At 43.6% G+C, this 17,352-nt stretch overlaps 1 protein-coding gene across 1 annotated transcript; it reads left to right on the top strand.

Moving 5' to 3' along the window:
* The first annotated feature begins 412 nt into the window (after positions 1-412).
* On the top strand, positions 413-17,343 carry NDUFA13 (NADH:ubiquinone oxidoreductase subunit A13). The gene is made up of 5 exons (XM_020969303.2): positions 413-588; positions 10,075-10,153; positions 15,554-15,625; positions 16,205-16,274; positions 17,171-17,343. The coding sequence occupies exons 1-5, from the start codon at positions 417-419 to the stop codon at positions 17,288-17,290; spliced, it is 513 nt and encodes a 170-aa protein (XP_020824962.2). The 5' UTR covers positions 413-416; the 3' UTR covers positions 17,291-17,343.
* Positions 17,344-17,352: the final 9 nt, after the last annotated feature.

Consider the following 17,352-nt stretch of genomic DNA (forward strand, 5'->3'; position numbering starts at 1 on the left):
CCAGTTCAGAGCTGGAGAGTAACCTTAGAGACCAGCTGGCTAGTCCAACCCCTTGTTTTGCTGATGAGGAAACTAAGAGGAACTAAAACTTGTCCGGCGGGGATCAAGGTCAATGAGGGTGCAGACCTGGGACTGCATCCCCGGTGCGCTAACTCCTAGGGTGTTCTTGGGCACCACTTAAAACCCCTAACCCAGTTAACAGAGCTGCCTCCAAATCAGATAAAAGTGCTTTGCAAACTTTAAAAAGCTACTCAAAAGCCAGATATTAATTACTGGCCCGCCCTTCCCTCCTGCGAGCGCGCATGAGAGGTGCTGGTGGGTGTATGCCTTGCTCCACCTCCCCTCCCCAAGTGGAGCGTCCGTTCCTTTAAGAACCGATTCTGCAGTACTTTCCGCCACTCTTTAGATGGCGGAGCATGCTCGCGCCCCTTGTCGCTGTTTCCGGGGTTCTTTCCTCTAGGCCTCTGCGGCCGGAAGTGCCTTGGGCCGGCAAGATGGCGGCATCCAAGGTGAAACAGGACATGCCCCCGCCAGGGGGCTACGGTCCCATCGATTACAAGCGGAACCTCCCCCGTCGGGGAATATCGGGTCAGTGTTTCATGGGGGAGGCGGGGCGCGGTCGAGCCCTCCCCGGTGTCCTCTTGGGGACTTTGTCCCGCTCTCTCACCTGCTCGAGAGTTCCGGTCCCTTGGCGGATTAACCATGGCGGCCAGGTGGCCCTAAGCGCGGGGCGCAGGGAGGAGGGAGGCGGCGGGAGGGTCCCCGGTGGCCCTGGGCGCTTGGGGGCCAATGGTGCCAGTTCTTTGCCTAACTTGCCCGCGCCACGAGCACCTCGAGGTTGCCCTGCCCTGGAGAGACGTCCAGCGGCCACCGTTGACCCCCGGGGCCACAGCCCCTCGTTCCTACCTTATTCTTCAGCCCGCAAACCTCGAAGCCTCAGAGCCTTGAACCGACCAGCTAGGAGAGAATTTAGAACCCAGTGTCAGAGCGAGGAGGGCGCATAGAACGTAGAGATGAATGAGTTCCAGATCTTCAGACAGTGGCTTTTGGCTAGAGATGGAGTTTCACGACCAAGGAGAATATGTTTTGCCTGGAGGCTTTCATATCTGAACAAGAGAATTTTAAGCAGAAATGGGAAGGAGATCACAGATCATCATCCTGAGGTCCATGTTTAGATCTTTAAACCTGGAGAAATACCTCAGAGGTCATTTGGTTAAACGCCTGGTGAGGTGAGGAAACTGAGGCTTTATAGAGTGTAAAATATGTGTGTATATATATATATATATATATATATATATATATATATATATAATATATATATAATGTGTGTGTATACTCAAGGTCACACAACTATTCTCTTGTCTCTAAATCCATTGTCTTTTAAAATTTATTATTATTTTTTATACGTTATAGGGCACTGCCACTCATCAGTGCTCAGCTTGAGACCTGTCCCTGTGAGGTATTATCTGATCTCTGTATCCTGCAGAGGATTTCTCTTTTTTGTGTATTTGAAAATGACTGCATGTGTATTGGTGTAGCTAACTAGCTACTATAGGAAATATAGCTAGTAGTGCAGTATAGGAAGATAAGTAACAGGCATGTAGGGTGGTACATGCAGTGTGGATAGAGAGCAGTGGACTTGGAATGGGAAAGGCCTGAGTTCGGATCCCACCTCAAAACACTTAGCTGTGTGAACCCTGAGTAAGGAACTCTCACTCTCAGTTTCCTCATCTGTTGTGAGAATAAAATGAGATGCTAATTGTGAAGTGATTTGAAAACCTTAAAGCACTATGTAAATGCTGTTGTTGTTCATAACAGCAGAAAAGACCAGTAATTCCTAAGAAAAAATACGCAAGAGAGACAACAATAAAAACACTAGACATCTGATATAAGCACAGTGAAATTGAGACCCTAACATAAGAAAATAAATTTGACTTTGTAAGTCGTCTGTGCAGATGATTCTCAGGTCTACATAGCCCTGGTTTCTCTTTTGAGTGTCTGTATTATCAGCTGTATTACGTGTTTCGAGCTGGATGTCCTGTAAGACTCTCATAATCAGTAGGTCTAAAACAGAATCCATTCCTTCTAAGTTATCCATGTTTTCCACATTGGAGTCATCATTGACTGTTACTTTCCCTGAATATCTATCATTTGCAGAGTCTTTATTCTACTTCCATACTATCCTCAAGGTTTTCTCCTTTGTTGTTGTTTCAGTCATGTCCCACTCTTTGTGATCACATTTAGGATTATCTTGGCAAATGTACTGGGGTGGTTTACTGTTTCCTTCTCTAGCTTATTTTACAAATGAGGATCTGAGGCAAACAGGGTTAAGTGACTTAGGGTCACACAGCTAGTTAGTGTGGAGCTGGATTTGAACAGCAAGATGAGGCTTTCTCATTCCTCTCTCAATGCTCTGTGCACTATGGAGCCAACTAGCATCCCTGTTCCTCTTATTTCCACTCCTAGCCACCATCCTAGTTTCATGCCCTCATCACCTCGGTGTTTGGGCTCCTTGTCTTTTCATTGCTCATTCTGTACTAAACCCCAGACCTGTATTACTCTCATCATTTACCTCAGTCCCTCTTAATATACTGCTGACTGAAGCTAGAGGAGTCATGCAGCTTGGCTAAGATGTGGACTACGTATTTGTTACCTAACCTCAATTGAGTCCTCACTGTAGCAAGGCAATCCTTTTTATTTCTTACTATGGATTTCCTCTCGGAGTCCTCATGGAAGCTATAGCAGATCTCTGCTCAGGTCTCCCAGACCTTCCTCTCCTCCTCTCTCAGTTGGCAACTTTGCCTCTTTACTTAGAAAATTGAGGCCGTTTGCTGTGAGTTCTCTCTCCTCTTCTCCTTCCCCTCTGTTCTTTTTTTTTTAAATTTTTTTTTCCATATGCTTTTGAGTTGAAAATTTTTTCTCCCTTTTTCTCCCCCCCCCACCCTCCCCAAGATGGTGCACAATCTGACATAGGCTTTACATTTACATACCCATTAAACATTTTCACATTAGTGAAGTTGTAAGTAAAAATTAAAACCAATAGGAGGAACCATCAGAAAGATGAAACAAACTTCAACTTAAGGTAAAATTAAGTGAGAGCAATTCGACTTCCATAGTTCTTTCTTTGGATGTGGACAGCATTTTCCATCCCGAGGCCTCTGGAGATGTCTTAGATCCTCGTAATGCTGAGAAGGGCTCAGTTTAACATTCTTAGTCATTGCAAAACGTGGCTGCTATTGTATTACAAAGTCCTCTTGGTTCTGCTCACTTCACTCAGCATCAGACCATATAAGTCTTCCCAGGTTTTTCTGAAGTCAGCCTGTTCATCATTTCTTAGAGAACAATAGTATTCCATTCCATTCATATACCATAACTTGCTCAGCCATTCCCCAATGGATGGGCATCCTCTCAGTTTCCAGTTCTTTGCCACCACAAAAAGAGCTGCTATGAATATTTTTGTACATGTGGGTCCTTTTCCCATTTGTTTGATCTCTTTGCTTCCCCTCTGTTCTTAAAGCCCCCTGATATCATCCCCTGTTCTCTTTTCCTTTCCTCTAGTCTCTGATAATCTCTAGTCTCCTTTCCCCAAGGTTTAACCTTCACATGTGCCCTTACATTACATCCTTTGCCCTCCAGCTAATTGTCTTCTCATTTGTCAGCCTCCTCTCTCTAGTCTTCACCCTTTTTGTTTTTACTACTCCCTTCAAACTGCTTCCCTAATGCCTGTGTCAAGGTCTGTTCCACCTTTTAGAAATCCTTCGCTAGACTCTACAATTAAAGCTTACCAATTAGCTACTTTCAGCTAAAGTTCTTAAGCCATCTAAACCAGGTGCCTTAATTTCCTCTCCTCTCCCACTTCTTATGCCTTTTTATTTTGTCCATTTTGACTCCAAACATCTCTCTAAGGTTAACAGTGATCTAATTGCCAAATCTGGTGATGTGGTCTTAGGCCAATTTGACTAGACCATCAAGTGTGTTTAATGTTTAAAAAGGGTAGGATAGGTCCTGATTGTGAAAAGTTTTAAATACTTGATAGAAAAGTGTATGTTTGATCCTAGAAGTAATAGACAGCCACTTGGGTGGGTGGGGGGGGGGAAGGAGGAGGGACAGAGGAAAGAGAGAGAGAGAGAGAGAGAGAGAGAGAGAGAGAGAGAGAGAGAGAGAGAGAGAGAGAGAGAGAGAGAGAGAGAGTGTGAGTGAGTGTGTGTGTGTGTGTGTGTGTGTGTGTGTGTTCTGTTATCTGCTCTGGTCAGATCTGAACTTGAGAAAATCATTTTGGCAACTCTGTGGAGGATGGACTGGAGTGCAGAGAGACTTGGGAAGGAGACCAGTTATCTAGGTGAGAGGTGAGGGAAGGACTTGAACTGTGATTGTAGCTGTATAAGTAGAGAGAGGAGGACTTGTCTGAGAGATGTTACAGAGAAAGATTGGCCACCTGGGATGAGTGAAGAGTCAAGGACGATGATGAAATTTCAGGCCTGTATGCTTGAAGGGGGTGGGGGAGAAGGGTACCCTACGTAGCCATAGGTAAGTTCAAGTGGGCTTAGGCAGAAGGGACTGAGTTCTCTTTGGGGCTTGTGGATGGATGCCTGCAGAACATCCACTTCAAAAAAGTCCAGTAGGCAGGTTTGTGATGTGGAACTGGAGGCAAGGAATAGAGCTTTTTCAAGTAGTTTGATTTCAAAAGTGAAGAGGGATAGAAGGTTCTTGAGGGTAGGGTCATTGTCTAGTGATATTCATAGGCAATAAGAGCTGGAAAGAAGAACTTCAGGATCCATATAACCTAAACTCCTTTTATAGATAAATAAATGTAGGTACAGAGGTGTTTAGTGAAGAGCCTGTGTCCACTAGGCAGCTACATGGTGCACTGGGCCTGGAGTCACGAAGACCTGAGTTCCGATGTAGCCTCAGACATTTACTGCTGTGTAACCTTGGGCAAGTCTTTTAACCTCTGTTTGCTTCAGCTGTACAATGTGGATTAATAGCACGTCTCACAGGGTTGTTGTGAGGATCAGATGAGCTGTTTGTAACAAGTACTAAGCGCAGTGCTTGGCACATGATAGGGGCTGTATAAATACTCATTTCCTCTCCTCCTTCCCTCACCACAAGGGCCATTTGTGGAGTTTAGGGGAAGGAGCAATGGCTTTGGGGTCCGCTGTGCCCCCAGGGCTTCCCTGTATGCTTGGAGCTTAGCAGTGTATCTCCCACGTTGTAGGCAGTTCATACTTATTGCATTTTGCTCTCAGAATATCTAACTTTGGTCCTTCGGAGTTCAGCCGAGGTGCCATCTTCTGCCACATGAGGGCTTTGCTGATATTCCTGTCTCCCCATCTTCAGTGCTTGAAATTACTTTGTGTGCCTGGTTATGTGCTCTGCATTTACTTCTGTGGGGTCAGGGAGAGTGAGATGCAGCCAAACAGCAGCAGCATTTACAAGCCTGTGTGCACGTTTAAACTTCATAGAATTGTAAGCTCCTCAAGAGCAAGGGACTTCTACTCTTTTTTTCCCTGTGTGTTTTCATTTCCTACTTGTTGTTAAGCTGTTTTTCAGTGGTGTCCTTTGTGGCTTTCTTCGAAGAAAAGATACTGAAGTAGTTTGCCATTTCTTTCTCCAGCTTATTTTACAGTTAAAGAAACAGAGGCAACCAGGGCTGATTAAGTGCCTTGCCCACAGCTAGTAAGTGCCTGAGGCCAGATTTGAGCTCAAGGAGATGAGTCTTCTAGACTGCAGGCCCAGCACACTGTCCACTTTGTCCAGACTTAGGTTTTTGATAAAGTTTGCTTATAATAGGTATCATTGAGACTTGGTGAATGAAACTTATAGCATAAATTTGGATATGGAAGGAGATGCCTTGTTTTGAGAGATCAGAATAAGATTTTAAAGGGTTCAGAGTAGCATCGCATATTTAAAAAGTTGCATTCTTGAGGAAGTCCTGGAGCCAGAAGAGAGGAGGAGCTTGGTAGAGAGCCTTTCTAGTGAGGATCAGTGGAAGGAAAAACAATAATATTGTCAGGGGGCTGCACTGCATGCTTCTTGGACAGGAGGAAATAGAGAAGGATTTTTGTCTGAGATGTAGGATAGCTTCCCATATATCTGTTGAAGTCCTTTCTGCCAGAAGCAGAGCTGCTGATGAATTGTTAACTTCTCTTAATAATAATTTCATTCTTCAGAAGTTGGATGAAGCAACAGGTAAGCTGCTTTTCTGGACTCAATAAGGAGAGAGTAGTTGCTGAAGTAGAAATGGTGGAGATCTTAATATTGGAAATGACTACTCCAAATCAGAATGTATGCTAGAAACAGAAAAAAACCAAGAAATCGTCTGATTCACCCCCTAGATTTAGGAGGAGTTAGGTTTTCAAGGAGTTCAGAGTAGCTAGGATTCTGTGGCCTAAACTTTACAGGGAGAGTCAGTACAAGAGGGATGAAAATGAAAAAAGGAGTTGTAGTGACAGAAACAAGTGATCCTATCAGGAAGAACAGAATGACTTCTTATTTATTTATTTATTTTTCTTTTTAGACAATTGTGGTTAAGTGACTTGCCCAAGGTCACACAGCTAGTAAGTGTCAAGTGTTTGGTCTGAGGCCAGATTTGAACTCAGGTTCTCCTGACTTCAGGGCCAGTGCTCTGTCCACTGTGCCATCTAGCTGCTCCCAGAATGACTTTTTAAAAAAAGCCTTTTCTGAGGAGCATTTTTTTTAGCCTTTTAAAAAAGTGACCATTATCTCTCTTGACTCCCACAAATAGTGCTGTGATATTGATGTTTTGGATATTATTATCTTCATCATACCAAAGAAGTCTGAGAAAAGTTAAGTGACTTATCCAGAGTTCTCCAAGGTAACCAGGAAGTGTCAGAGGTGAGATTCCAACCTAGGCCTTCCTGACTCTAAATCCCCTGCTACACCTGTTAACTGCTAGGCCATAGGGTCTCCCTGGAGGTCAATTTTGAAAGAGATGTACTCATCTTTTGAAAAAGATGTACTCTTTCAGCAAAGCATTTGGCAAAATCTCTTTGCTCTGTAATTGTGGACAAGATGAAGTGGTGTGGGTAGATGATAGTGTAAGTAAGTGGATTCAGAACAGGGAACTCATCAAATAATTTAGATGTTTAAAAAATATAGAGAAGCAAGAAAACAAGGACACGTTGCTAACAGGTGACAAATGCAAAACTCAAGTGTAGCCTGAACCAGATTAATATGGAATTGAGAAATGTTTAACAAAATAGGTAATAATACAGTACAGCATAGATGATGTTAACGTATGGTTTTCTAAGTCAGTCTGTGACTTGCAGGGATATCTGCTTGAGTTTGACACCACTGAATTGGGATGAATGTAAAAAGTGCACAGTCCTATTAGAGTAGTATCAGGAGCAACTAAGGTCACAACTTTTTTAGGTGGGTGGAACTATGAAAATAAGACTGAACTACCAGACTTTTGTAGGAAGAATGATTTAGGGATTAGGAAGTATAGCCCCAAAATGGCCTAATGTAATTGGAGCCCAAGATAAAGAGGTGTGTGATAAGAGAGTACCTAGGCTGTCCTTAATGGTTCAAGTCACAGACCCTGCAAGAATGAGATCCCAGGGCAGTGATACATATGGTAGACATGTATGTGATTGCTGAGGTGCTGTCGGGATCTGTGAAGAATTTGTGGGAAAAGGAGAGAGCAAGCACTCTGGACATGGGCAGCCAGATTTTCAGAAAAGAGTGTGGGCTCTTTATACTATAATAGCTTGGTGAAGTTGACCTCTGTGGCTGGCAGAATTCTATTCAAGGAGTCTTAAGTATTTAGAACAGTAAGTGGTGATCACTAAAAAGTCAGCTTGGTTTGATCAAGAACAAGTCCTACTTTACTGCAGTTGCTATTGGTTTTGCTTATTTTGTTACAAGGAAGGGCTTGTTAGGGTGGTGGGGTTTGTGTGGAGATGATTGTGATGTAAAAACTAAAGTCACCAGCTAAGCTTCTTATTTAAAAAGAAAGACGATGGCAGCAACCAAACAACCCCACCTTGGTTTCCTTTCTTGATGAATGACTAGACCAGTAGATTGGGACAACACTGTACACATGGTATCTAAACCTAGCTCTCAGCACAGCTCTTGACAAATGGCTCGTGCTCTTCTTCTGGACAGGATGAAGAGATGTGGGTAAAGCACTTAATACAGTTTAGTAGGGATTCAGACCTGTTTGAGTGACGAGCCAAAGTATTAGTGTATTAATGGGTTGATACCAACTTGGAGGGATGATGAGCTATTTCTGTGAATTTGTTCTCATCTTGTCCTTCACCTAGAGTGCCCCGCTTCCCCCTCTCAGAACCTATTTCCTCATCTGTTAAATAGGGATCAGTTAGTTCACATGCATTTATTGTTGGGAGTTGTGCTGTATGCTGCTAACCTGTCCTGTTGGGGAGCCTGAAGCTGAGCTTGAGGTTAGTAGCTGGTGGCTCCATTGAGGTCCTGAGTTCTGAGCTGCAGTATGGCTGAAGCCCATTGGGTGTTTGTGCTAAGGCAAGGGGCAGTGAGGAATGCCCTGGAAGGAGGGGGCTGCCGGGCTGCTTAAGGAGGGGTGACTTGGCCCAGGTTGGGCAAAACAGCTAGTTAAAGCTCCTATTCTGAGCAGTGTTGGCATTGACCCAGGAGTGAGACCCGGGCTGAACGGACCGATAACCAATTCCAGATGTTGATTAAGTGATTGTCTCAGTTTCCAGGTATGTTGCTGCTAGGCACTGGGCATATCAAGGCAAAAAAACCCGAAACTGCTCCTGCCCCCAAAGACCTCCTAGAGCTTGTTGGAAGAGACGATGTACATAAATAAGTTTATATGAAGTGATTTCAGGGTAAACGCTTTGGGTGGACAGCACTAGCATAGGAGTGGGTGAGATCAGGAAAAGCTTCCTGTGGAAGGTATTCCTTGAGCAGAGTTTTGAAGGAAACAGAAGATTCAAAGAGACAGCCATGCTGTGGGAGTGCATTCCAGGCACAGAGGAAGCAGGTAATAACAGTAGTGATGATGATGATGATGATAGTGATAATAGCTAACTTTATGTAGTGGCTCCTGTGTGCCAGGAGCTTTACAAACATTGTCTCATTTGATCCTGACATCAACCCTCTGAGGCAGGTGCTCTTAGTATCCCCATTGTACAGTTGTGGAAACTGAGGCAGGCAGAGGTCAAGTGACTTGCCCAGATACGATAGAGCATATGTGACGCCAGACAGAACTCAGATGTTCCTGACTTGGCTCACTGATTTTTTTTTTCCCGCCTATCCACTTTGCCATCTAGTGGCCTAGTCCAATGCAAAGGTGCAGAGACTATTTGCATGGTGTATTTGGTGGAGACTTAGCCTGGGGGTCAGCAAGATCTGGGTTTAAGCCCTGCCTCTGACAAATTCTAACAGTTTTCATATGAGTAAGGAAGGCAGTTTACTCAACTTTTTAATGCATCAGGCAAATTAAAATACTTGATTTGCTTTGGTGGAGGAATTTATGTGCTAGGAGTTTTCTACACTGATGAAGTCTAGACTAAAAAAAAAAATCACCATCCGTATTGAGAGTTATGAGGACCAAATGGGTGATAAGGTGAAGTAGGTAAATTTTCTGTTCAATGACTTATCTTTTTTTTTTTTTTGGGTGAGACAATTGGGGTTAAGTGACTTGCCCAGGGTCACACAGCTAGTAACCGTCAAGTGTCTGGTCTGAGGCCGGATTTGAACTCAGGTCCTCCTGACTCCAGGGCCAGTGCTCTATCCACTGCACCACCTAGCTGCCCCTAAATGGGTGATAATGTGTTGAAATCATTTCATAACAAAGTGTCAGCTGTTATTATTGAATTAAGATCTTGTGCCCTTTTGATATTTACATTCTGTGATGTTCTAAGGCCCTTCTATACTAATAGGTCTCGTTCCCCTCTGACATTATTTTCTATGTTCTAAGGGCCCTTCTACCATGACACTGTGATTCTAAGATACCTTCCTCCTTTACTAGCCAAAGGCATGTCAACAGAAACATGTGCCTGCCTGTCTTGGGCTCTGATATGAAGACCAGAATCTCTTCATGCCTACCCTCCCTCTCTTCCTTTCCAGGCTACAGCATGTTTGCCATTGGCATTGGGACGCTCTTGTTTGGCCACTGGGGCATGATGAAGTGGAACCAAAAACGAAGGTATGAGCCTGATCTTCCTTTGCACTGGTCATACAGCATGCTCTGGAAAGTTGTCTGGTGGGAATCAGACGTTGAGCCACGGTGGCTGGTTCATGTCCCAGTCTGACTGCTGAGATGTTGAGGTTGTGACTACAGGTTTGATTCCTGTAAAGGCCATTAGCTATCCTAGGTTCACTGACTTCAGATATCACTTGCAGTTTCTCCTTGTTCCTCCCTCCCTTCCTGAGGTTTCCAACTGTCCCTCCTCCCCCCAAATCCTACTATATGTGACATTGGAGAAATTTGTTTTCTCTTTCTGGCCTCATTTTTCTTTGTAAAAATGAGAAAGTTTGGCATAGTTGATCTCTAAAGGACCCTGCCACCTATCAGGTTAGTTTTGGTTTTCCCACCTATGGCCCCAGACCATTTATTTGCCCCTTCTGGGCCCAGGGCCCAGCCCCAGCTCTTCTCTCTGAGTGTGTCCTACCGAAACAAGGAACAACACCTTGAAATGTGGAGGACTCTGACAGCCTCTCCCTAGCACTGGGGAGCAAGCTTGTTGTATATGTCTCCTGATAATGGTGTGGAGCAACCTCTGGATATACAGGATTGTTGAGGCAGTCTCTAGGTACTTTGGAGCCAAGTGAGCACCAGCAGCTCACGTTGAGAGATAGAATCCGCCTGTGACTTGCATTGAATACGAAGTGAATTCCTTTCTTCTGGCTGATGTGAATTTGACATTTAATAGTCAATGATATTCTCTCTAATTTTGTTTGCTATGATGCCACACAAGTATCACCAGGAATTGTTTTTCCTGTGTCATAGGATCTGAAGCAAAATCCCTTGGGTACAAATATGTGTGATAGAAGTGGTATCTGCTTTACGTGGGCTGGGTTGTGTTCCTTTTTTTTTTTTAATTAATTTATTTTGATTTATCAACAACCACTTCCTCTTGGGATTTAGTTGGTCTGGAGGACCAACGCTTGAAGCATCGTGTGGCTTCCTCGTCATCTGAGGAAACCTCAAGTTGCTACTTAATGGATAATGTGGGCCCATATCATCACCCATCATCTAGAGTTACACATTGCCCATTATGAGTTGGGTGATGCAAGGTGGTTCCTTTAACAAGATGGGTAGTATGCAGGAGGGTTCTGTTTTTAAATGGAAATGGTATATTCTGTGTTCTGTTCCTCAAGCTGTTCATGAATAGATCATTACTTTGTCATAGTGGGCCTAGATTTCTTGTCCCACTCCACTGCCCTGCCTTTTTAGCTAGCGCAGTGGTCCCATACATATAAAGACTAGGCTTTCGAGGAATGCCATTCTGCCTGGTTTACTGACAGTTCTTCCTGTAAGAGAAGCATGTACAACTGGACCTTATCAGCCATTATTCCAATAATGCAGTTCCTCGCAGTGGACCAAATGGCTGCCTTGTGGCAACAGCCTTGAGGTTTGAGACAAGTAAGATCTTTCTTTATGCTGATTTATGAGGAGTGACCATTGACTTGAGTGGCCCAGGGTCTGGAGAGAACAGAGCTGGACAGTTAAAGGTTTTCTTTGGGGTCAGAACTAGTAGAAGAATTTTGCTGCTGCCTCCCATGCCCTGCAGTTGTTTGTGGGACATGATATTGCCCGTTAGAGATAATTCTAAACCCTCTGACAAGTTAATGCCCTGTGGGAAAGTTAAAGATTGAGGACTAGGTCCATCATTGGTCTGGACAGAGAGGCTGTGATGCTGTTTTGTGTAAGGCTCAGTAACCGTCAGAGGTGTTCTTATTGGTGCGATGGCATGTGATCCTTTTAAGGAGGGGGCATTTACTTCTGTTTAATGATGCTCCTCGTGCCAGTCATAGTGTCTGCCTTTGAAATATCAGTGTGGCAAGATTGTGTATGATTCTCAACCTGCCTCTAATGGGCAGATAGATTATATTGGCTCTCTTCCCCCAAGAGATTTGTCTTTACAGCACCTCATCCTTTTTTTTTTGAACATCAAAAAGTTATACTTACTAAGACCGTAGAGCAGGAACCAATAGGGGACAGGACAGCCAGGTGGCACAGTGAATAGAGCGCTGGGCCTGGAGTCAGGAAGACTCACTCATCTTCCTAAGTTCAAATTGTGCCTCGGATACTCACTAGCTGTATGACCTTGGGCAAGTCACTTAACCCTGTTGGCTAATCCAGTGGAAAAGGAAATGGCAAATCACTCTAGTACTTTGCCAAGAAAACCCCAGTGGGTCATGAAAAGTTGGACACAACTGGTAAATAAATGACTGAACAACAAATAGCGAGAACCAGAGTTCAGTGACCTCCCAAACCAGAATCCCAGTCCTCTAACACCTTGCCCCTATCATGTCCATTGTTGCTGGGTTTACCAAAGCCTTCCTCAAGAATGGCTCCTCACTGGGCTTGGTTGTTGAATCTACCAGTAGATTTCGCTGTGGGTCCAGTTGCTGGACCATTTGTGGCTCTTCTGACTTTTTTGAGTTCGCAGAGTTGTAAATGGGTGTATTCTTCCTCCCATACTCATTTACCTAAAATCCAGAAAGAGCGTACACAAAGAGACAAAGAGAAATAGTGGTGCAGTGTATTTACAACCACATGGTGGCTGGAGCAGGGAGATAAGGTAGCTGCAATAGCGTTGACTACTGTTGCTGTCGTACGGTTGTTCTGAATATGGTATTTCAGTGCCACTCAAGTCAACTACCATGAGAGCCAAGATCGGAGTTCTTACAGAACATATTCTTCTCTCTTATGGGTTCTCCTGTACCATTGCCTCTGATCAGGACACTCTGTTCCTTGTTAAGAAGGTCTGAGGTGGGCCTGTTGCCATCACTTTTGCTAGGTTTTCATAGACTCTTGAAATAGTAGCTTCCCAGTTTAGAGCTACACTATTCATATCTTTTAACACAGTTCACTACTAGGCTTATCGTTCAGAGAGATCAAAGAAAGAGGGAAATTATTCGGATGTACAAAGTGTTTATATCAGCGTTTTTTGTTATAACAGAAATAGAAACAAAGAGGGAGTCTCTCAGTTGGGGGAGTGGCTGAACAAATTATGGTGTATGAACATAATGGAATATTATTGTTCTGTAAGAGAGTGTGAAAGGGATGAGAAACTGGAGAAAACTTGCATGAATTGATGCAGGGTAAGTAAGTAGAACTAGAAAAACAATTTTTACTTTAGCTAAAACACTGTAAAGGAATACAATTTTGAAAGACAAATCTGATCATTGCGATGATTAACCGTATGACGAATCTTATACTGACTCCTACCATTTGAGATAGAACTACTCAGTCAGAATTGCAGAAAGAGGCATGCATAGTCTTACGAGGCCAACATGTGAATCTGTTTTGCTTGACTGTACTTATTTGTTGGAAGGGAGGGCATTTATTTTGTTTGTTTGACTGGGAAGGTATAGGGGAGATTACTGTATTCTCTGATTTAGAGTCATCATCAGAAAAATGCTAGTGTTAAAAAGATGGGTTTTTTGTTTTGGTAAGAAGCTTGGGGTCATTGAAAGCATCGTGGAATTTCCCAAATATAATTTAGCCGGCTTTCTTTTTCCTATGTAATTCTGGATCTAGACTCACATCTGGCTGCAGTTTATGTCCAAGATGCTGTGTATGGGCTTGCTACTTAATTGTTAATTGTGTATCTGAGCTATAAGCATTCTTCATTCACTTGTTTGTTCCTGTTGAACTCTTTTAGGTGACTGTGAATTTCATTTATAAGACTATCAAGTCCTGAATGTCATTTGCAAAGAAAAGTGCCCGGGGGACATCTACTATTCAGACTATGCTTAGATGGTTCCTGTAACAATGGGAAGACCTTTGAGCGTATATCTTGTTTTCTGCATCACTGTCAATTAGAGGGTCCTTGAACAAGGTCACCTCTGTTGTTTCTCTGAAGAATCTATATGATCGAAATATATGCATGGGAAATGTCTTTGTTGAGGAGCCTGGGAGGCTACATTTTGCTCTACTAAATCAAATACTTTTTTATAATGAACAAGCAATAAACACTAGGATTTTATTCTCTGTACATGTCAGTGATGTGACATTAAGGATATCTGTTGTGGGTTTTTTTCTTTTGAAATATTTTATTAATGCTCTGTTTTGACATCATTGTCATTTCCCAATAACTCCTGTCCACCCAGGTCAACACATTGGCCGTGTCTGAAAATGTGTGTTTTATTCCGTAGTCTTATGACCTCTCCTGAGAAATAAGAGGAGTGCTTGTTATCAGTCTTCTGAAGTCACTGTTGAACACTGCATTCATCAGAGGTCTTAAATCTTCCATTGTTATCTTCCTTTACATTGTTGTGGTCATATACATTGTCCTTTTGATTCTGTTCATTTTGCTCTGTGTCAATTCATACAAACCTCAAGTTTCTCTGAATTCTTTATAGTTGTCATTTTTATGGTGTTACAGTATTCCTCTACATTCATGTACTATTACAATTTATTGAGCCATGGGTACTTATTTTCCTTTCACTTCTTTGCTATTAGACAAAAAAAATATTATACAAATTGGTAAAGATGGTGAGTGATGGAAATAGTCGGTGTTGGAGGAGTTGTGGAAAGACAGGTACTCTAATGCATTGTTGGTGGAGCTGATTTTGTACCACTATTCTGGAAAGCAATTTGGAATTATGTGAACAAAGTAACTAGAACGTCCATACTCTTTGACCCAGAGATTTCACTGCTAGACATTCTCCAAGGAGGTCATTAACAGAAAGAAAGGCTCCATAAATACCAAAATATTTAGATAGCAGCACTTTTCGTGGTGGCAAAGAACTGGAAATGAAGTAGATGTCCATTGATTGGGGAATGGCTAAACAAAATTGTGATATGTGAATGTAATGGACTATAAAGAAACAGTGGACGTGATGAATATGGAGGAGCGTGGAAAATCTTAGATGAACTTATGCAAAGTAAGGTTAGCAGAGCCAGGAAAACCGTATATACGCAATTCAAACAATGGAAGTGGAACAGCCTCTCAAAATAATAGGAACAGAATGTAAGGTAGAACAAGTTTGGTCTTAAAGAAGAGATGTGAGAAGATACTTCCCTTGAACCGTTTGTAGAATGGTGGTGGTCTGTGGATGTGGACTCTGCCGGAAGGGATTTCAGAGATTATCTGTTTTGACCTCACTGTTTTACAGTGTACTCTTGGAGTTAGTACTACATCTCACCCCAGACTTGCTGTAACGGGCTTCTGGCTGACTTCCTGGTTAGAGGTCTAAGTAACATTACTTCCTCCTCACAAAGGGGTGGGGTGGTGGGATGGGGCAGTGGTGTGGTGTCACTGCTCTGGCTCTATCTTTAGCTCTTAGGACTGAGGCCCTACATGAGGCCATACTTCTTTTGGGAGACATTAGGGCAGCCCTTGGCACCTAACTCTTCTTGTGTTTGCTCTAGACGTTGGCTGATTGAAGACTTGGAAGCCCGAATTGCATTGATGCCACTGTTGCAGGCAGAGGAGGATCGGAGGTAGGAATCCCTCAAAGTGGGGTTAGGAGAAGAGGCCCACAAGGGGCAGGGGGTCTCTCCAGGACTATGGGAGGATTCTGGCAGAAGAGAAGAGCCAGAGGTGTGGTATCCTAAGTACAGCTGAGAGAAGGCTTGATGTAGGGATTTCTCTTTTGTTATCCGTGGAGCATAAATCTGTGCCCACTATCAGTCATTTTGCCTTTGATTGGCTAAATTTATCTAACCAGTTCTGAGACTTTGATGTCAACTAGCATGAGACTCTCAGATTTTACTGGCTTTGTTTCTTACTTTCTGTGGATGTAGCACAGAATGTGGATGGGGCTGGAAAATACAAAGAAAATCCTTTCTATCCCTCTGGATTCCCAGAGGATAGGGATTCAGATACTGCCCACTTGCCTCCCTTAGGAAATATATCTTTCCCACAGAGGATGGATAGAAGGACGAGCTGGCTGGCCGGGTTTAGGCACCCCTTTCTCTACCAATTCTCCCTGCCTCCTCACACACAGATCATTTTAAGGGAACAGCAATACTGTGTTAGTCTGGGGCTGTAGCTTCTAACTGTTGTCTGTTTGCCTGAAGGAACCTGCGTATGTTGAGAGAAAACCTGGAGGAGGAGGCTGTAATCATGAAAGATGTTCCTGGCTGGAAGGTTGGTTCCTTTAGGTGGGGTGGGAGGATCTAGAAGTAGGTTCCTAATTTAAGTGTGTGGCCTTGGGTAAATCCTTTATTCTTTCTGGACCAAGGTGTCTTTGTTTATAGATTGATGATGTCAAAAAAGATGATCTCTAAAATCCCTCCCAGCTCTGACATCCTGTGTTCTAAGAGCTCTACCAGCTTTGACATCCCTTATTCTAAGGTCCCTCCCAGCTTTGACATTCTAGGTTCTAAAGGCCCTCCCTGCTCTGACTGTGTTCTTAGGACCCTCCTAGCCTGGCAGTCTGTTCTGTTAATATTATTTTACAGAGGAGGGAGCTGAGAAATGATTGGCCCAAGATTATACTGCGAGTTTTGTGGTGGTGTTGGGACTAGATTTCCTGATTCCCAAACTTTTTTTTTTTTTCCTCTCAGCAGCAGTGGTAAGAGAGAAGAGAGGCAAAGAAGTTAGTGGGGCTGAGGATTGAGTAAGAGTCAGAGAATCATAGATTTAGAGCTGGCAAGGACCTGAGGGGTCATTTGTGTCTCCTGTCATCCTCCCCCCCAATTTTACAGATGAAGAAACATTGGCCCAGAGAGAATAAATGAGCTGCCCAGGGTGATCCAGAGAGTGAGCAGCTCAGCTGGGATTTGAATTCAGTTCCTTTGACTCCAAACCCAGCAGAGTTTCAGACATGCTTCGGTTAGGACCCCTCGGTAAACCAGGGGAGTAGGGACGCCCACCAGCTGTAATGTAGACTCCTACCAATCGATGTCTCTTTTGGGCTGGGGGCTGGTAACATTCACCTGAGTTTGGTGGGCGCAGAGTCACGTATATAAGCAGCCTTTGGTTGGGGGCCAGTTGTCTTCCACGGAGGTTGGGGACTCACAGTAATAGCTCTTTTTTCCCAGGTGGGTGAGTCTGTCTTCCATACTACCCGATGGGTGTCTCCAGTCCTGAGTGAGTTGTACAGTCTTCGGACCAATGAGGAGCAGGCCCGTGCTAACTATGGCTTCATATGGTACCTGTGAAGGTGCACCAAGGCCTGTCCGTCCCTCGGAGAGATTAAAGGTTCCCTTGGAAATCTGTGTGT

The sequence above is a fragment of the Phascolarctos cinereus genome, unplaced genomic scaffold, assembly GCF_003287225.1.
Source record: "Phascolarctos cinereus isolate Bilbo 61053 unplaced genomic scaffold, phaCin_HiC Scaffold_4;HRSCAF=312, whole genome shotgun sequence".
Classification (NCBI taxonomy): domain Eukaryota; kingdom Metazoa; phylum Chordata; class Mammalia; order Diprotodontia; family Phascolarctidae; genus Phascolarctos; species Phascolarctos cinereus.

What these genes read in the sequence shown, in the direction of transcription:
- NDUFA13 (XM_020969303.2), top strand. Translation starts at nt 417, where the DNA reads ATGCTCGCGCCCCTTGTCGCTGTTTCCGGGGTTCTTTCCTCTAGGCCT. An exon ending in CCCCCGTCGGGGAATATCGG is followed by an intron (nt 589 to 10,074) that starts GTCAGTGTTTCA and finishes CTTCCTTTCCAG; the next exon opens with GCTACAGCATGTTTGCCATT. An exon ending in AAGATGTTCCTGGCTGGAAG is followed by an intron (nt 16,275 to 17,170) that starts GTTGGTTCCTTT and finishes CTTTTTTCCCAG; the next exon opens with GTGGGTGAGTCTGTCTTCCA.